Source organism: Adiantum capillus-veneris, chromosome 14, assembly GCF_014529385.1.
Source record: "Adiantum capillus-veneris isolate H3 chromosome 14, ASM1452938v2, whole genome shotgun sequence".
Classification (NCBI taxonomy): Eukaryota; Viridiplantae; Streptophyta; class Polypodiopsida; order Polypodiales; family Pteridaceae; genus Adiantum; species Adiantum capillus-veneris.
Window position 1 is genome coordinate 38,651,143 of NC_140944.1, and position 21,417 is coordinate 38,672,559.

General features: G+C 42.9%; 1 protein-coding gene across 1 annotated transcript; it reads left to right on the forward strand.

Moving 5' to 3' along the window:
• The first annotated feature begins 1,428 nt into the window (after positions 1–1,428).
• On the forward strand, positions 1,429–2,120 carry MRPL11 (mitochondrial ribosomal protein L11). Its single transcript, XM_086529621.1, has one exon. It carries the CDS (start codon positions 1,560–1,562, stop codon positions 2,007–2,009), a length of 450 nt encoding a protein of 149 aa, XP_086385747.1. The 5' UTR covers positions 1,429–1,559; the 3' UTR covers positions 2,010–2,120.
• The last annotated feature ends 19,297 nt before the right edge of the window (positions 2,121–21,417 follow it).

The following is a 21,417-nucleotide window of genomic DNA, read 5'->3' on the forward strand; positions in this document are numbered from 1 at the left end:
CACTTTTTGGGTGCATCTTTTAGTGTCTGTGGAAAGTACTCCCTCCACTCATCTTCATTGATATCTTTTAGCTCAACATATTGCTCAAATGCCTGAATATGCATATTCGGATCATCCATTTTACCCCCTTTGAACATTGGGAATGCTATTTTCAAGTTAGTGGAGCGTTCATGATGTCTAGATCGGTCTTTTGAGAGTGAATTTCTCTCTCTGGTTCGTCCTTTACTATGATGATCTATATCAACGTTCCATTTGTCATTATCATTTGTCTCAGTCATAGTGCCTGGCTCTGGCTTCCTTTACGACTTCATATGTATTGATTTGTGACTTTTTTAGTGGCCATAATTTTCCTCAAGTGTGCTTTCGACTCTTGCCCTTATCCTTTCTCTGAGATCCACTGGAGTGAGAGCGTCTCTTTGCTCTCTCAGACTGCCGACAACTGGATCGGTGAGAATGCTGACAATCCTCGGTCTAAGGTCACATACGTTTCATTTCTAGGTTCAATGTTAGTGTCAAAGCCCTGTTTCGACTCCTCTGACACAATTTAGTTCCTCCATGAATCTGGTTGTTAGCTTTCGTCCACGTCTCACTCTTCCGGGCGGCGTAATTGAGATCAACTAACTCCAAAACCTAGCTGAGAGATAGATTCTCTGTCAAGAGCTATTTAGCTCAGCACCATGATCGCCAAAATGGAATGAGCTGGTCATTTCTGACAACTATTTCAAGTTGGATTATTAGAGTTAATTAGATCAGATCAAGAAAGCAGACTTCGGATACAAGATCGGACAAAGATTGAACTTAGAAAGAGAAGATTGAAACTGGAACTAGAATGTATATTCAAATAAGAAAAGTAGAACTGATATCAAGTACAACAGTGAGAGCCAAGTAATGCTCAAAGTAATTGTCAAAAGAGTACAAGAGTACAACTAGCTCTAGTCACAACGACAGTAACAATAGATCTCGCAGAGCCTGTTTATAGGTGTTGGATTGAGCCTCTGAGTAAGTGTTTTCTATATAGTTACCGTGGTAACTGAACTCGATAATTACCAATTCTTTCGGCTGATCTGATTCTCCTGATTGGAGTCTGTTCCCATTGTCTACATCCACTTTCACCAACTCTATTTTAGTCCAACATAGCGTTCCCAAAGAAAATAGGCAAAATTGAGCTACTCCTTTAGTTTTTTATCGAAAAAATTCTTGTTTTTTTGAAAATAATTATTGTACTACAGAAAACTTTACAAGGAAATTCTCATTTCACAAGTGAAAACCGGATAGGCGCATCGTCACTTGAATTGGTAGTCTTTGCAGATTGCCCTTCGCTCAAAGTGGCCGTCGTCGTTCGAAACTTGAATGCTAAGCGGTAAGGTTTGATATGGCCGCGTTGGGTTCGAAACTTGTTATAGGCAGGACAAAGAACACAGTGCTGACTACCTAATGATGCGGCCACCTTGGGCTCGATACTTGTAATAAGCACCCATCAGCTATGATTGCGGAGGGCCAGCTTCACTCATGTCAATTCTGAGTTCCAGGGTTTTAGGACTTTGAAGGCGTTTGCCAAGATGGCGGAGAGGCAGGTATCCGCCTTGATAAGGCTAACAGTATTGGCGGGGCAAGCAAAGGCAGCAGCACCAGTTGGCCCCGCTCTTGGTCAGCACCGGCTGAACATAATGGCATTTTGCAAAGACTTTAACGCCCGCACACAGCACATCAAGCCGGATGTGCCAATGTCTGTCATTGTCACGGCTTACAAGGACAACAGTTTTGAATTCACAATCAAGTCACCCTCTGTTTCCTACTTCTTAAAGAAGGCGGCGGGTCTCCAGCTTGCCAGTCGCAAGCCAGGACATCAGCTTGTAGGGGAGGTCACAATGAAGCATGTGTATGAGATTGCCAAAATCAAGCAGACTGACCCACTTAGTCAATACCTCTCTCTTGAGTCCATCTGCAAGTCCATTATGGGTACTGCTCGCTCAATGGGCGTTGAGGTTGTGCAAGAACTCCAGAAATAGAGGATTTGTAAGAAATTGCATTATACACGTTGAGGGTAACTTCAGTTTTTTTTTTGGGATTTACAGACATAGATTCTTAGTTCTTATTTATGTGGTTCAAAGTACTGGTTTTGCACGTTTATTCACAAGGCATTTTTGAGTTTGGTGTATGCTCAGAAGGTTTCTTATCACAAAGTCAAGGTGGTTTACATTGCCAGTATCATACTAGCAAAGAGACACCTGGCTTGTCATATTTTTGGGGGACCTCATAGTGTCGTAAACTTAGGCATCAGCAGATGCTAACAGAAAGGATTTTGCAGCTTCTATCCTCCAATTGACCTTAGAGGCTCTAGTATAGTGAGCTGCATGGCGTTATAATTGGCATGAGTAGGTGCCCGATTGAGCATCTTTTCTCTATAAGGACTTTTAGCCTTTATTATCTCCCAGGATTTGTAGTATGGGTGTAAGTCCCATTTTATTTTATTGCCTCAGAGATGTTATGAAATTATTAGGCCTTGAAAGACACTGTTGTTGTGAGAAAAAGGATAGTGGGATCTATAAAAATAAGACCAGTTCCTAAGATGAAACATGTCTTTGTTGTTTGTACTAATTGTTGTGGCGATTTTTGTCTTGTGAAATTTTATTTACATGTTTTTAGTCTCTAGCCATCTTGTTGAGGGCCATGGAAATTTTAAAGTAATTAAAAAATGTGATCAAGGATTTTTGTGGGCTACCAGGACACTTCCTTTTGTGGTAGAGCAGGAAATATGGGGGACTGGATGCACCTGTTGGTCAGTGTTGCAGGAGCAGAGACAGTGAGCAGCTGTCCAGGAGAGACTAGGCGCGCCACAGGAGCCTTCAGCCAGAGGTCCTTAAGGAAGGGAAAAAACGGATGTAAAGAAAGCAACAAGAAGAGAAGCAACAAGGAGAAGACAAAAAGATCACCTCTTAGGGACTACTAGTAGGCGTGGTCAATGCTCGAGCCTTAAGGGCCCCGTTGATGACTGGCAGCCTGTCCCTCCGCGTCATGTGATTCGTCATCAATCGCACCCCACTTGTGCACACTGCACAGTCCACATCGTCTTCCCTTGTGCAACATGCACGTCTAGCACCTCGGCTACTTCACAAAGGTGATGGATCTTCTCCAGCACCTTCACACCTTTGCTACCCCTTTGGATCCTTGTCCACAAAGGCACTTCTATGAGACAGGATTCACCACCTCCTTGACCTCCTCTCACCCAGGCTTCTAGAGAACCATGCTAATCTTTTCGATGGAGACCGATTTTTCCCCTTAGTGGTGCTATTCTCTCTCTGGGTCTTTAGTGGCTTGACTCATCAGCAGTTTGTGAGATCCCCCCTTCTTGAAAGAAGAGTAATCATCTGCGATTATATGTGCAAAAAATATTCGAGGGTCAGACCGCAGCCTGGGTTGCTTGGAGGTGATTAATACAACTAAACGCTTGCTAGACCACCGCCTTGCATCGTTCGGAGGTTTTCCAACTTACAACTAAACGCTCCTCAGACCATTGGTCTGCGTCGTTTAGAGGTTTCTTGACAAACAAAGTTCAAGGAGTATGTTAATACAATTTGATCTTAAAATCATTCGGGGTTGGTTTCTGTTAGGACAACTGGCTTGTCGTTCTGCTGCAAAGTGATGGTGCGGTTCTGAATCGGGATGGTCGCATCGTTCTTGTCGTGCCAAGGCATACCCAGAAGAGCATCACAGTTACTAACTTCATGATGTGAAAATCTGCTTTGCCATGGTACCTTTAAATGGTGATTGGAAGAGCACCAATGAGAGGTACAACTTTTTGAGTTTGCCTAGTGCATAGTTACTCGGAACGGGAAATCAGAATGGGGATCAACGGCAACATGCATGAAATGCCATTCCCTGTTTCGGATACTCGCGTTTGAAATATGGAATAGGGATTCGGAACGGGAAATTGGGATGGGAACGGGGACCTGAAAATGGCCATTACTTGTTACTATGGCCTAGTGGCTAGCTTGGCTTCAAGTTCTCTAGCGAGTTGATTGTACTCATAATCCATCTGTTTCAGGAATTCGGGATGGATGAAATTTTGGGTGGCTCCTGGGTCGAAGAAGATAAATGGCAAGATAAGTGCCTTGAAGCCATTTATCTTTCCATAGGCTTTGCATAGTTCGTTGGAACCTTGTAGAGCGATGACGTAAATGTCGAGGACAAGTCCCACTGCAGTTTGGGCTCTCTTTGCAGGTGGTTTTACTAGAGGTGTATCCTCTCGAGTAGGAAATTGTTATAAGTGTGTCTCGTCTGGAAGCATTCAAAGCATCGGCCTTCTTGTAGTAGGGCGTCTCGTTGGCGTTGAGTCAAATGAGGTTTGGCTATTTTAGTCGAGTTGTCATGAGAATCTCGAGAATTTGTTCGTTGTGGTCGCGGATTGCGAGTGTTGGTTGGTTGCGCTTTCGTAACAAATTCTAATTTTCCTTTCATAAATTTGCAACCAACCGTAGCATCGTCCATGACTTCTTGCATAGTAAATACTTGTTTAGATAGACAATATTCGTGTAACGGTGATGGCAGCTCGATTGTATAATGCTCGTATTGGTCCTCCAAGCTGATAATGCTCGTATTGGTCCTCCAAGCTTATCAGCTTGAAGAAAGACACCGGTAGTAAACATTGAGGAACTTTTGGTTGTAGTCTTCCATGGTTTCCGTGGCAAGCATGTATAGGTTACCCCATTCTACAAGAAGTTGTACTTCGAATAGGGATGTCATGTAGCTTTGGGAAAAAATATTCTTGAAAGTGTGCCAAGTTCTTGGAGCATGTGACTGTGTAGCAATTGAAGTCACCAATGCATAGCATAAGCGTAGGCCGAGGCTTCCTCGCTTCTCCTCCATGACGGAGTACCTGTAAAAAGCACAAACACAAACAGCTCCTCGCAAAGCGTATTCACAATCGGTACTTGTCGCTCCAAGTGCGGAAAAGTGACCGTCGCACGGTGGCCTCTCACGATCACTTGTGGGATTTTGGCAAAGGTGCTCCTTATTGCTAGCGTTGGTAGAACTGGCAGGATGGAGAACGTTGGTGATGCTTTTATATGCCTCTCGTGCTGGTGAGAATAGCGGGTAGAATTTGCCGCCAGGATAGCAAGTGAGAGAAGCGTTGGATTAGCAAGAGGAGGTAGTGAGAACCTGTGGCTGTTTTTAGAGAGAGGAGAGAGAAAGGGCACATTGATTTCAGCCCAAGAAGTAGCGCTAGGTTTTTCCTGGGTTTTTTTAATGAGAAGCCTTGCTCTATTTTTATTGACTGGCCACTTATTAATTGGGTGACCGGTCACTTAATAAAATATGTGAACGTGTCAAAAACTCGATAAAAACTCAGTGAGCTGAAAATTGATGCTACACAACACTTCCCAAACGTCCCTGGATGCAATTCTCAGGCACAGTGCAATGCAGACACAGATTCTTTGTGCGAAAGCATCTGCTTTTCCCAAAAACACTTAAGAATATTCCGCTTTTTAGAAAAAGCTTCTCAGAACCCATCTTTATTCTTGTGCTTGCGTCTTTATGTGCATTCCTTTTTCCAATGCGGATTTCCTGCTAGATCAATGGAATATTCCCTTTTCGATGCTCCCGTCACCTATCATGTGACGCATTAGGAATATCCACTTCCTGGTCTCTCCCATCGAACTAACGATACAAATCCTTCGCGATGCTTAATGTCACCCATCATATGACACATTAGAGTTGTCTGTTCGTGATGGCTTTTATCAATTCCAGTGAATCTACAGTTCCTAACCTTTACAGTTTAAGTGTACATGTTTAAATATCCTAATTTTAATAAATAGAAATTACTCAAAAAAAGAAAATAGTCCATTTAGCAACATCCCTCTAGCTTTTAAACAATTGTCCTCAATTGTAGTGCTTGTACATATCCTTCTAGATCTCATGATAAGATCCTAATTCTTGCTCGGTTATCCCTTGAGCATCCAAAGTGTAATCTTTTCGGACTTAAGTGTTCGGTCCTGATGATGGATCGTCTGCAATGGTTGGAGTATCTCTTCTGTAGTTAGAGTGTAGGTCCTCAACAATGTTTGCTGACTCCATCATCCTCTAAAGGGTATTCTGAGGATACACCTTTACGCTCTTCCGAAGCTGTGGTTGGAGACCGGCTTCGAACTTTCGCATCTTTTCCTTGTCGGAAATCTGTAGGATAGGAGTAACCTTTAGAAGAACCGACCAATACTTGTCAGCATAAGCCGTGACTTTCTCATGTTCCTTTTGGGCGAGCGAGTTCCATTACTTCGGGATATTCTTCTCGAAGTCGGGTGGAACGAATTGTTCATAAAATTCAAATTTGAACTCAGTCCACGTTCAAGTTTGTGTACCACCAGAATCTTGGCTTACCGTCAGTTGCTTGCCGTCTCCTTGAGATACATCCCAACATGAGGCAACTTGTATGTTTCGGTAAAGTTTCCATTGGCAAAAGCAACTTCAAAGTGTCTGATAAAAGACAACGCCTTGGAGATGTCTCTTCGTCCTGTGTAACTATCAAACTTGACATCCTTGTCACCGGTTTTGAAAACCTGCATCTTGCGGTGACGCTTGCAGTTATCCTTCTTGAACTTGGGCTTCTTCTCTTTAGTATTACGTAGGGAAGTAGTAAGAATTTTCTTCTTTGAAGAAGGTTTAGATACTGTATGAGTAGTAGTAGTAGTAGTATAATCAGGAGAGTATGATGGAGAAGAGATAGAGACATCCTTGCTTTTGTTTAGCAGAGAGTTCTTTTTCTTGGCCCTTGCTCTTGGAAGGCCGTTTGTTCCGATTTTGTGTACTTCGGCACCTCTTTCCACGTTTTCCTCTTGCAGGTTGTTACTATTGGCAGGATTTTCTTGATGCCCATCAACATATGTTCCTTGCGGGTTCTTGATTCCTTCCAAAACCTTTTGGACAGCCGGCAACTTGATAAGCTGCTGCAAAATTTTGAGTTAAACTCGTACTCGTTGAAGTTCGTCTTCAGCGGTTTTTCCATGGCCCGTCATGGTTCTTCCAATTCCTTCTCGGAATTGTCCTCCTTTACAGAGAAAGAGAGGATTCCGAGCTCTAATACCACTATCACAAACGGGAGCGCACACGAATAATCAACAAGTTGAAAAATAAATAAACTTCCAACCAAAAGAGACGAGGGAGAAGATTGCCACAGATTTCTTGAATGCTCAAAAATGGATGCAGATTGCCCGACCGGACATAATAATGATCATGGCTCTTAAAGAGCACTTGAATAATAAAATGTACATAAATATGATCTTTTGCATAGGCTATACATTGAGAAAGCTTTTGCCACATGTTAGCTGCAATAAATAAGTAATTATCGTTTTTCAATACATAGGTTTAATGATCAAGCCAGCTGGTGTGGAGTCACGCCATTTGTAGGATTTGAGTTGAAATCTGGTCGGCAATTAGGGTTAAATTGGTCCTTGGTTGTTCTAAATCGATTTTCATTACATTTGGCGCTTGCGGGAATAGCGGGCAGAATTTGCCACCAGAATAGCAAGTGAGAGTAGCAGTAGGAGGTAGCGAGAGCATGCGACTGTTTTAGAGAGAGGAGAGAGAAATCGCACGCTGATTTCAGCCCAATAGGTAGCGTTGGAGTTCTTTTACGAGAAGCCTTGCTCTATTCTTATCAAGTGGTTGCTCACTTATTAAGTGGGCGGTCCTTAATAAAATATGTGAACCTGTTAAAAACTTAGTGTGTAACAAACTTGGACACTCCAAGTCAAGATTCTACCGCGACACAACAAAGCTTCACTTCAAAAAAAAAAAATCACAATTGATTAGACACGGCCCGACGGAGTTCCGTGCCTAGAGATATTGGCCCCAAAGATTGGCGCCCCTTTTGGTATTTCTTTTTGTATTAATCTGAGTTCAAAGTACAAGGGATTGGGAGGGTTCTCACTTTCAGACTTTGCGTCCAGATGCTCTGAGAAGTGAGGGCCTTGCCCACTTATTTATATGTTAGAAGGGATGCCCAAAAGCAGAGCCCCAAAAGCAGAGCCCCAAAAGCTGTCAATTTTAAAAGCCACTTAAAATAAAGCAACTAATCCCAAAAGCTTCTCAATCTTGCGTAGAATTCAGCAGTGCTTTTCCGTACAATCATGAGTGTGAAAAGCGGGGATCCGCAGGCCACATCAACTCTGTCAACGGGATTTATGGCGTGAAATCCGGAACTGCCACGTTAGCCTGTCTCCGCGTTTCTCGGTGTTGCCAGCCAGGGGGTGTGTGGGTGCTCTGCTGTCCCACTTCACAATGTGTCTAGAGCCGTGCCACGTCACCCATTTGTGACATACCCCCTTCTTGAAAGCATTGTAATCGCCCTCGATTACGCCTACAAAATAGACAGAGGCCATAAACTGTCTTAGCAGACACCGACTGTTAGTACCGACGCACTAGGAACAACACACCTAGCACATGTACCAATGGGCAGTCACATCACAAGACATCATAGGTCATCACAGGACAAATCACATTCAAAATTCATTCGGATCTCAAACCATGTTTAATCAGTAGCGTATTTAGCAATCGCATCTAGATCCAGTCGGGACCTCATAGATGTCCGATTAACTAATCCTTATTGCAACCATGTCTTATTCTTTTTTGCTTAAAGTTGAGTACTCGTTTTAAGCCAAGTAAGTTTGCGTCAACTTATTTTACACATGCCTTTTCTAAAAATAATTTGAAGTTAATAATGTTTTGTTTTATCTAGTTTTGTTTCGTAGCAAACAAAGTGATTTAGTTAGTTTGTTTGTTTGTTTTTGTTTTTCTTTTCTTTTCTTGTGTCCCTTGCTTTTATAGTTTTATGAGTCCTTTATTCCCTCTTATAATTCGTGAGTTTAGACTATTCTGAACTTATGAAGGTATATAATCCTTATTGCAACCATGTCTATATAGATCTTATCAGACCGAAATGCTGCAGTCATTTCGTCTATTAGTTCCTGCACTTAAACAAGTCAAGTACAAATCAGTATAATATTATCGGGAATTCCAAATCTTAAAGTCATTACAGCAGAATATTGTCAGCCCACAGTATCCAAACCCAATAGGGATATCAGTGACTTTAGTATCCAAAATTGGAGCAATTTGTTGACAAAGGAGCGGAGTGACTCCCCTCTTGTGCATACCCGCTGCACCAAATTATGCCCAAGCTGAGATGGCGGTTCTATCGGAATAGACTATGCTAAACTGAATGCTTCAAGGTAAAGATTCATAATCTCAGGAGTATCTACCAGGTCCTCCTCCTCTATCCACTTCGCATCCAATGCGGAATAGTTCTTGAATTTAACCAAGAACCGTTGTATCGCTATCTTTCTATCTTTATGTGCCAATATCTGTTTTAGGACGAGTATCTCCTCGCTTTTCTCCACTTCGGGTTGCTTATCTGGCTCCCCATCATCGGGCACATCGCCTTTAAAGGCTTCAAGAGACTCACATGAAAAGCATTGTGAATTCTTCAAGTATAGGGCAGCTTCAGTCTAAAGGAGACATCATTTATCTTTTCGGTTATTTGGAAAGGTCCATAGTATCTCATGCGAGCACAACGAAAGGAAAGCCGCCTTGTTCCGATTCTTTTCTCAAGTGCAGGCACAGATGCAAGAGATTCGGGAAAAGGAGACTCTCTCAGTCTCTTCTTCTCCAAAGCATGACACACAGGATTTGCATGGTGATAAGCATGATGATTTGAATGATGAGCATGATGATTTGGATGACAATGACAAGAATGATGATTTGCATGATCAAGACTTGATTGTTCACAAGGATGATGGTTTAGTTGATGCTTTTTCGAGCGAAGCTAACCTCGTTGTAGATTCGATCAATCCCGAAGAAGCGGTCTTGGCTCTCGAGTCAAGGTCCAAAGAACCCTCACAAGAAGTACTATGTGTTCGTCGAGTGTTTCATTCGTGATCGTTTCCTGTATTTTAGTCAGTTTCTTTATGTCATCCCTTTCCTAGGCATGACATATTGTACGTTGAGCACGTTTCACTTATGGATGAGCACGGATGTATGCGGATTATTCATGAAAAGTTGGAATGTTTGCATTCAAGGAATTCACATTCCATGTCTCTTCCTTGGCACGACACAGTTGTAGAAAAAGCACAAGAAAGTATGAGCACCAAGCATGGGCATTTTCATTGTGTTTTGCCAAAGTTGATTGATTTAGATCAGAAAGACAAGATTCGATCTCATTGTTTGCGTGTGTGTGGTGAACCGTTTGGCATTTTGTCTTTTTATTCATCCACATTGTATGCACAGTCTTTGAGGAAGATTTACATGGAATAGGTATGTTCATGTTTTTGTGTTGGAAGTGGTTTCAGGAATTTTCAGCCTTGGAGATTCTTGAAGAAGGTGGACCTACATCCATAGACACAGTCGAAGCATGAAGGAGCTACAAAAGACTTTGTGTCGCTTTTGGCGCGGCCCAAAGAAGGAAGCGTTGCAGACCTTTATGAAGTTCAAGTATCGCATGACCCACACGTCAGAGTGGGTTGGCGAAGAGTCCTTTCCAGGATTCCGGATGTTATTGGCGATTTCCTTCGACGCCATATAGTTCGGTACCAGTATCTTACTTTGAAAAGGAGGGGATGTCACGTGACACATCCAACCCAATGTGTCCGTGGACAAGCTACAGCATGACCAGGGTTCAGTTTAGTCAAGTCAGTCTAGAATAGGAAGTGATCTAACACTTTTGTGAGTCTGTTCGCAGACCGTGCATGACCAGTCACTTAGATTAGATGCATATCCTCCGGTTGCACACAGCATGATCATCATCATTCCCATGAAATCCATCAGGGGAATTTTCCAGTGCATTAAACCTATTTTCCCTATTTTTTACATTTTTCACTTATTATTTTTAAGTGACTTTTGTTGGGAACTAGGTAGGGCAATTTTGGTAAGATAATATATAAGCAAACTAGAGTTAGCACTTTCTGGCAGAAGAGGCAGCAGGAGCACCTTGCTCAACAGGCAACTTCTCAGCAAGACCAACCTCTGCGACAACTTTGGCGTTTTCTCTCAACAGAAGGCCTAGAGTTTTTGCACTAGATCAGCCAGCGTTTTTGTACTTGCAGATTCCTGGCGACAGTAGACAACAGATTAGCCCTAGGGTTAGCAGATTCCCACAGCAACACAACAGATTTCCTAGTGTTAGCAGATTTCCCCACAAGGTCAGTTTTCAGCCCTAGCGTTTTTTATTTGCAGATCAACATCAGCGTTTTTGCAGATCATCGCGACAGAATCAGCCATAGGACCAGCGTTTTCAGTTTTCAGCCTTTAGCACTCGGAGATCTCACCTTCCCGCAGCAGATCCTCGCCGCACGGTCAGATCTAGCGCAGTTTGCAGATTCAGCCCGGAAAACGCAGATTTCAGCATCTACGTTTTCAGCACGTCATCGTCGCATCGTCGTCATCGACATCGTCACCGACATAGAGTCAGAATTCAGCAGATAAAGATTTGCAGATTTCAGCCCTTAGAGTTTTCAGATTTCAGCCCATCTCATCGTCGTCCTCATCGGCGTTGACATCGTCGGCAAGTCCAAGCATTGTAGAGATTTGTGCAATCATAAGTAGACCACTCTCGCGATAGAGAGTGGGGCCTTCGGAGGAGGGTTTTACGTCGTCTCTGGTGTCGTATTCTCTTCTCTCTCTATCTCTCAGTCTCAACACCTTTACACACAATGTTTATCCACTGTTTGTGATCACTTGCACTCTCTCATTAAAGAACAGAAGGCTCTCCCTCCCCTAAGTAAAAGGAACCTTGAGCACAGTTCGGAGCACTCATCTTGAGCAAAGTTCAACATTCACTTCCGCTGCACCTAACACCTAGTGCCCCCCTTTGTGGCTGGCTTTATAAGAGCACCCTCTCCCCTTCTTCACAGGTTGGCGTGCATCTACCCCCCCTAAAGTGAGCGTGCTCTACGCACTAGAGCTCTCCATTGAAGCTTGAGAATCAACCCTTGTGGTGTATGTGGAGTCCTTGAGCTCCCATCACCTAGAACAAGGTTTCTCTTGATCATAGGCTGCTGTGGGGGAAGATTCATTGCAAAAAACAGTAGAAAACTCTCTTCCTCTTGCTCCTGGCTGCTGCAATCTCTCTGTTTTCAGTCCCTAATCACCTCAATTAGGGCTGTTTTGAGCGGAGCACTTATAGAATTCCACTCCACTCTTCTTATCCTACGCCTATGCAAGTTTTGGTGCAATTCCATCGCGAAGAAGGCCTCCCTTTCGGCATAGGAGTACGCACAGGTAAGAATTTCAGGTTATGTGCAAAAAATTACAGCAAGCATGTTTGTGTGCATTTTGCTTGTTTCTATCTTGAGTTCGATGCCTGAATGATTGCGCATGAAGGGCCACACATAGCGGAAGATAGACTCTCCATTGTGAGAGCTTTCGACAAGCTTTTTGGAAGATAGTCTCTCGTGGTAAGAGCTTCCAACAAAGCTTGCAGAAGTGGGGAAGTCCTCTTAGCAAAAAGAGAGTGGAAACGCTCTCTCAGTCAGTAGTCGGGACTCAGAACAGAACAAAGAAAGAAATAGAGGATGGGCGTTTGCCCCGTTACTATGCTTGTAAAGATTCTCCCTTGGTAATAAAGATAATCTCGGGGGGGACCAGCCTATCTTCTGGTCCACAATGAAGTGTCAAGCTTTCACTCTTTCTCTCGCCAATTCTCTTGAGTATTTGAAGTGCAATTAAAAGTCAGTTACGCTTCCGTTTTTTTGTGACAGTGGTATTAGAGCAAGCTCTCTCTTTCTTAAGGGATTGACGACTCTTGGCAGATTGCAGAAATGGAAGGACGTGAGATAGAGTTCACTATCCTTTAACAAAATTCAGTCTCCACTCTCATATTGGGCGCCCTCAGCCGGGAGAGGGCTTTTGGAGAGAGTGTTTGACCTGCAGGTTACTCTTTTACTGACATGTGTCCACTATGCTCCTAATGGTTCAATTTCCTATCCCCTACCAACTTATAAAGTTGTCAATCACTTATCGAGTGGCCTAAATTTCATCTAGGCGCATAGAAGCTTCCATACTCATCAAAATTCGGTGCTAACTGCCCAAACAATCATTGATTGACTGACCGACCTAAATCCCCGATGGGAGAAACCCGTTTGGTTGCAATCCTTTTGCACTGGCCATGCAATGCCCACTTGCACCTTTTCAAGAGTTTCAAGGAAAACAAGCAAAAATAAAATGAATAAAAATATGTAGTACCTAGTCAAAGAAGGGAACAAGAGAAATACACCTCCTATTGACAGAATTATTATCACATGCAAGCCATGGCGTTGGGGGCCACACAAGGGGTTGTAGAGGTGCAACTCATTTTGGTGCTAGCAGATACTAACCTTTGTGCTATCTATGCCAAGAGAGTGGCCCTCTAGCCAAAAGACATGCAGTTTGTACGCGTAGCGAGGTCTAATTTTGAGCGATAGGCCAAGGCAATAGCAAAGTCTTAAGTCTTGAAAGTGGTGAAATGGGCATCTTGACGCACTCTTGCTGTACACTACCGTCCAATAGCGAGAAGCTAGGTACTGCTGTTGGCCACATTATCCACTTCTCAGGTTGTGATTCCAACAAAAGGAGGATTGTGACATTCTATCAACATCTTTTGCCGCAAACTATGTGTAACACAACATGGTCTTTCATGTCAAATACCCTTTCTTGAGAGAATATCCCTGAGATTGTCTCTTCACTGCACCCTATTGAAGATCTCATCAAAATCTTGGTATGTAGCATACTACAACATCTCATCAAAATCTTGATGATGTATTGTTGTAACATGGGAAAGCTGTGGCTTGCGAGACAAGGTGTTTGCAACTACATTCTTCCTTCCTCTCAAGTAGACTCTCTAAAAATAAAATCGAGACAGGATGTTCACTCATCTCATCTGTTTTGCTAACAACTTCGTATGGGACCAGAAATACGTGAAACTCTCATGATCCATGTACACTATACAAATCTACACCGAGCAAGTAATGCCATCGACTCAAAGCATGTATCATTGCTAAGAGTTCCTTCTCGTAAATTTGTGCCACCCTCTTTGAGTCTTGGAGCATTATTATACTCTCATAAGCTACTACATGGCACCCAAACTGCTTCACAAACCCCAAAAGATTTTTGCAAATCTGGTAGAATCAACATTGGCCCAGTAGTTAACTTTTCCTTGAGCCGCTCAAATGCTCCAATATGTGGATGTCCTCAAGTGATTGGAACCCTTGATGAGTGAGGGTATGCAAAGGTGAAACAACCTCCACTAATTATTTGATGAACCGTTCGCCTATCGGAGCACAAACCCAAGAAGCTCCTCACATCATGCATGTTTCACAATGTAGACCAATTGTGAATAGCCTCAACTTTGACCAATTGTGAATAGCCTCTACTTTTGCTGGATCTTCTCAAAGCCGACGATGCGGAAGCGTAGAGACCAAGGGGAGAGAGAGAGAGAGAGAGAGAGAGAGAGAGAGAGAGAGAGAGAGAGAGAGAGTCTCCTGAACCAATCAACCTTGGCAATGAATAACTGAATGTGTATACAATGGAGGCAAGGGGTTGAGCAACCTCAATAAATTTCCCTACCCAGACTTTGACAAATAAATACCTAAAAGCCAAAAGAAATAATGGAATTACATTGGGCAGCTCACTTGAGATGCCAAAACTCTAACACTCTCTCTGCAACTCATAGTGGACATCAATAGTGAGACCAAGTCGATGAAGAAGCTACCATGGACACCCCAGTAGAAGGCCTTGGACTACTGGATACACCTCGGTTTTGCTACCCTCAACTTTGTACCTTAGAATAATGCCATCTTGAGCATCCGTTGCCTTTGTAGAAAATTTGAATTGTAGACCATACTATGTTCAAGAATCCCTACTACGTTCAAGAATCCCTAACCGTAAATTGTGAACACATCACGTCCAAAAAATAATACTCTAAGATAATGAACTGTGGAACACACCCTCTCCATAATCCGACCAACAACAATGGATTGGTACACTCATCCATAGTGTTTTAGATACGTCTGATTGGTTCTCTATCAGATGCATGTGCCTTGAACTTTGACCTACAGGTCCAAACACCGATAACTTGAACTTTAACACAAGGGTCCAACTTAATTATACGGAGCACTGTTTGCCCCTCTCTGCCACTCACAAGCCTCTCTGTGGCTGAAGCTGGTGGCGGCATTGGTATCCATGTGACTAGAATGTGGGAGTCTGTGGTAGTATAGTCATCACCACACTAGCATCCTCTTTGCTGTCCTTCCCTGAGTCACTATCACTGCTTTCCTCCTAATGCTTGCTTTTACCTCTGTCCTTTGTAGAATCTCTGTCTTTGCCTTTGGATTTGCAATCCTTGGCCAAATGACCACGCTTTCCACAATTGTAACAATGGGTCTTGGTCCTCTTTCTGGAATCTGAAGTAGCAAGTGCTTCTCCATTTGTCTCAGAAATCTGAATCTTGTCTTGAGTTATCAACATGGCTTCCTCCTCAATGAGAAAAGAGCTGAGATCATCAAATTCCAGCTTTTCCTTCGTGACTTGTAGCCGAAGTGTCCTAGACACCGTTTCATACTCCTTAGACAACTTCATGAGAACCAAAGCAGCTAAATGAGTACTCGTCAGTGCACTTTTCTTAGCCGATAGTTGATCATGAATAACTTTAGCCTTCATAAGAAATGATTACATGGAACTTCCCCGTGGAAACTGGATGGTAAATAACTTTCCAAGAAGGGTGACTGCTCGCATCGTAGAATCCCGATTAAACATTCCTACGAGCTTGAACCACATATCGTTGGCAGTCTTCAAAGTTTGAACAGCTGGAGAAAGGTCCTTTGTAAGAGATTCCACAATGGCTGAGATTGCCTTCACATTAGCCGCATCCCAATCCACACGCGATTGAGATATTCGTCATCTTAAAGGCGGGTGTACTTGTTGTTAGGATCCCTCGTGGGACAGGGCTTCGAGCCGTCGACAACATCCCATAAGCCTTTCTGTGAGAACCAGAGTCGCATGATCAAATTCCAGTGAGTGTAGTTATTCCATTCAATTTGTCGCTGGCACTCCAGCAAGGGGGGGGGCCATGTTGAAGTTGCAAGAGTTGGTAATCTGGTGACCATACTACATCTTTAGGAGTGATCTTGATATGCCGGTAGCCACTTTGAAGATCGATTCGACTGAAACAAGTAGAATCATGTAATCTATCAAGTAGATGATCGATTTTGGGTATTTACAAGGCCGTTGATGGTATCTTATTAAATTAAGAGCCTTGTTGCCACGGGGATGAGCACCACGTGCCAACGGAAAAGAATAGATTGAACAACTTTAAGCACTTCAAATAACAACTGAACTGAAAGAGATGCATGACACGAGAAAGGGAGTGGCGGAGTTCCACCTCAAGAGAGAGCACTGGCTCCATACCTTGGCGCCCCTTTCGGTATTTCTCTATATTGCTTGAACTCAGTACAATGCCGGTACTCGCACTCTGCACCTACACGTAGAAGCATGCTAGAGAATGACCCCTTGGCTCATATTTAAAGGCCCTTGGCCTCCCAAAAGCAATTTACATGAAAAGCTATAAACTCAAAAGCATCTGATCCCAAAAGCACTAGCGCCAAAAGCTGCTAGCGCGTTTTGCAGAAATCCGTATAGTTGCCACGTCATCAACTTAAAACGCAGAAATCCGTACAAGTGCCACGTTAGCATGCCAACGCAAATTGCAGGCATCTGTATAGCCTCTGCCACATCTTCAGTTGTCCACACAAATCTTCAGGGTGCTTTATTTCAATGCCTTTAGTCACTTGTGTCCCATCGGACGGGGTGCCATAAGTTGGTGGGAACTCTTCTTTTAAAAATAGGTCTTTCGGCAAGACTTTGCAAGTTGGTAAAACTTCGTCTGCTGCTTCTGCTTAGGGTTTAGGTCTCTCGGCTGGGATTTGCAGGTTGGCTCCATTCTTTAGTGGCTTGACACGTCAGCAGTTTGTAACACTTGTGTGGCCTATACACATCCTCCAAGATCCGTCTTTCTTCTACACAAGTAGCAATGGTGAACAAAAAGGTGAAGAATTATAATGGACCAAGCCCTTCTCCAAAAGGTCGTTGACTTGGCTCATGATTTCTTCTTGTTGAGCTCTACTCACTCTATAAGGTGGTTGGTTCGGAGGGGAAGTCCCAGGCATCAACTCAGTGGTGTGATCCTTTGACCTCTTTGGAGATAACTCGTGAGGTAAACCTTTTGAAATACAATCGGCAATGAGTTTGAAGGAAACGTTGGAGAGAGGAGGCAAGCGCAAGTGCAGCTTGGCGTCAGCGACTCATGATGAGGATTTTTAAGGTTGGTATTTTTTAGCGTATTTTATCAATGATGCACCTTCTCTCTCTTGCATGCCTACACAAACGGGAGCACACACTAAATCATGACCTGGCGTTTCTAACCCCGTTTCTATTTTGGACTGATGGGTGTTTCCGTTTCACTTGTAAGAGCCATTTCAGTTTCCTGATAACTATGTAGGAAATGATTTTTATGTGCTTTTAAGCACATAAAGTGAGTTGTGAAAATCGCCAGTTAAGTGAGTTGCTTTTAGGTGTTAGGTACCTTTATGTTGTAACTGACAGCTTGATCAATAAAAAAGTACCGTAAGGGGTGCCTGTTAGAGGGGCCAGTATCTCTGAGTGGGGAATTCATCCCCATTGTGTCTTGTCTCAAGTGTTCTCTTTCGGCTTGTTGTTTCCCATGAGTTTTGGTAATGCTGCACTGTTTTCACCTCCGGTGAGAGGCTGGTTTCATTCAGAGGTAAGGTAAGTCTATGAAAGCCCAGTGGATTTTAATCCTGTACCCTTGTGAGCTTGTTCGCAGGACTCACATGACTGGACAGATCTCTTAGTTGATTAGTGATCTTCTTTGCATACAGTTTTTGTACTAGTTGGGGTATTGTTACATGAAAATCTGCAGCTGACGAAGACATCGTGTGTATGGACACCGGCACTTTTGCCGATACTTAAATAAAAAAAAACGATTGGGGTGCACTGCACCTAAGGAGACATTAAGGGTATAAAAGCAGGAGACAAAAGAAGAGGCCATCATCAGTGCAAATAGATAGGGGAGCACTATTCTTCAGAGGCTTTGGCCTTGTTGCTCATTTGCACCATAGGCAGCCATCTCCCAAGGACCACCCCTCTACTGGCTGGCTTTTGTTTTGGGCAGTCACTCTCGGCGTTTTTGTTACTTTGAATTTGGTTTGAGCCATAGGCGGCCCCTGGATTGGACCCCACTCATCTGTGTTTTTGTTAGCTAAAGGGTGCAACACGTTTTTGGCAGGCATAAGGTGCCCTGTTTGCAGATTCATGTGCAGCAAGTTTTTGCAACCAATCCTAGCTTTCATTCAGCTGTTTTTTTGCAGCCCTTGCCAACACCATCAGATCAGCCACGCCAGCCTTAGATCAGCCCATATTTGTTGCCAACCTGCCTGCATTTTGGCCCGCCCCATCTGTATCTCATCAGAATGCTTTCCTCCGCGACAATTAAGGGTAGGGGTTTTGAAGCCATGTCTGCTTGTAGAAAATGTCTGGACAAGCAAAATTAAGATGACTAAAGCATGCATGCCGAAGTTTTGATTCTGTAACTGCCTTTGAATCAAAAATTGTGCAACCATAGGTAGATACACGGAGTTAGGTGGTTGAGATCTTCATGTAGGCACATCCATGGCATGGGATCTGGATGTCTAAAGAAAATTTCAGGAATGGCTAGAGGGTCCTTGACGGTTGGTTGAGACCCCTTTGCTCTCTCTCTTTCGTCGGATAGATCTTTAAGGTCTCCTGGGATAGTTTCTTACGACGTTAAAATTCTCTTCTTCTCGGGTGTGTGTATGTGTGTTCTAATAAAAAGAGGAAAATGGTATAACCTTTTTATCACCCAGTCAAGTAGATTGGTTATGCCATTTCCCTCTTGAATAACAGGTCTTGAGTTCAACTCTCGTCGGATACATCTTTGAGGTCTCTTGGGATAGTTCCCTACGATGTTAAAATTCTCTTCTTCTTGGGTGTGTGTGTGTGAATAAAAAGAGGAAAATGGTATAACCTTTCTATCACCCAAGTGTGGTAGATTGGTTATGCCATTTCCCTCTTGAATAACAGGTCTTGAGTTGAACTCTCGTCAGATAGATCTTTGAGGTCTCTTGGGATATTTTCCTACGACGTTATACTTCTCTTCTTCTCGTGTGTGTGTGTGTGTGTTAATAAAAGAAGGAAAATGGTATAATTTTTCTTTCACCCAAGTGTGGTAGATTGTTTATGCCATTTCCCTCTTGAATAATAGGTCTTGAGCTCAACTCTCGCCGGGTAGATCTTTGAGGTCTCTTGGGATAGTTTCCTACGACGTTAAAATTCTCTTCTTCTTCGTCGTCTTCTCTCTCTCTCTCTCTCTCTCTCTCTCTCTCTCTCTCTCACCCAAGTGTGGTAGATTGGTTATGCCATTTCCCTCTTGAATAATAGGTCTTGAGTTCAACTCTCCTCGTCGGATAGATCTTTAAGGTCTCTTGGGATAGTTTCCTACGACGTAAAAATTCTCTTCTTCTGCTTCTCTCTCTCTCTCTCTCTCTCTCTCTCTCTCTCTCTCTCTCTCTCTCTTCCATCACCCGAGTGTGGTAGATTGGTTATCCCAGTCCCCCTCGAGTCTCAAGTCTCGAGTTTAAGACTGGTTGGATAGATCTTTGAGATCTCTTGGGATTGTTCCTAGGACACATTAAAATGTCTCTCCTCCTCTCTTCAAAACCCGTCGATCTTTGAGGTCTCTTGGGATTGTTCCTATGACGGTAAAAATTCTCCATTGAGTTCTTTCTTTGGCTTTGTTGGGTTTTTGAGCTCTCATTTGTTACATATTCTGTCCATGACACATCATGACACTCAATTTAAATGTTAAGAGGGCTCCCCTATATGCCCTCCAAGGGTGCCATTGGAGGGTCTTTCAAATTGTGATGGTGTGCCAAGTTTCGCACATACTCTTGAAAATGGCGATGACTTAATTTTTCGATGGGCGTGCGTTACAATCACCTCCAATATTTAGAAAACTCATTCATGATCTATCGTAGGTGGTGCTGAGCTTGAGTTAGTGTAGAGATTGGTTAATTTAGTTCCCTCTTGAATTGCGGGTCTTGAGTTCAACACTCACACACACTCCTCGTCGGATACATCTATAAGGTCTCTTGGGATAGTTTCCTGCGACGTTAAAATACTCTTCTTCTTCTTCTCTCCCCCCCCCCCCCCCCCCCCCCGCCCCCCCCCCCCCCCCCTCTGATTACAAGAGATGACAGTGTACAATGTTTGTGACCGCTAATCTAAGTGAATTTAACTTAAAGTGACACGTTATCGCTATAATGCGTGTAACATCATATGTTGACGATTTCATGTGTATTTATTAATCCGTAATTGTTCTTGATACATCAAGTGTTTATAATTTGATGCCTATTTGTCAACTCAAATTGTTCATGATGCATCAAGCTGTGGCCCACATGGTTTGGCTCTCAGTTTCAAAATGTTTAATAAGTAGATTTTGTTTTATGGATGACAAAGCATGAATTGTGGTTTATGTTTGCTTAGAGCTCACATGACATGTGCGATGATACATGTGATGCACATGCCTGCGCACGTGGACTCTCTCTCTCTCTCTCTCTCTCTCTCTCCCCATTAAGTTTTCCCCCATATTGTAACTAATCACAAACGATTGTGCACATTTGGACAATTCTATTATGATGTATGGTGCAATTGCTAACATGGCACATGGTAGCCGAACATTAAGGATTCATTAGCTGCTTGTGTCGCTTTTGGAGTGATATAAACAGTTATGAACTAGCCATTTGCTTCAGCTCTTAGAAACTTGTAATCAATGAAGGGAGGTTGGAATTGTTGAGGCTATGTACTTTGTATTTTGACGTAGTAAATTAATGTCCCAATTGTCTCAGTTTTCATTGTTGTGTTTGATTTGGTTGTGTATTGGCTTATGTAGGTTGGTCTCTATGTTGTTGTAGGAATTCAGTATTCACTCACCTTTTGCATTTGGAAATGTGTTATTTCAAGTTCTCAAATCAAAATTTTGCTTTGTCAAAACTAATGGGAACCGTTTCTATTGTCACGAGGTTTTTCTTTTCCTTCACTTTGGCCCTTCACTTTTGCACACTTGATATTTCTTAAGATTTTCTTATTTCTTTAAGTTGCAGAGAACCACATCCGTGGTGTGATGTGATGTGAATAACCTTGAGCTTTCTTGTACAGAGACTTATTGAGATAAGCTCGTTATTCGTTTTGCCCATCTCTTTTGTGTTATAGGTCGAACTTCAGTAGCTGCATTGTTTTTCTTTTTTAAAACGGTGGAATCTATTGTCTCAATATCTTTGAATTTGACATAGCTTTGTATGTGTT

What these genes read in the sequence shown, in the direction of transcription:
- MRPL11 (XM_086529621.1), top strand. Translation starts at nt 1,560, where the DNA reads ATGGCGGAGAGGCAGGTATCCGCCTTGATAAGGCTAACAGTATTGGCG.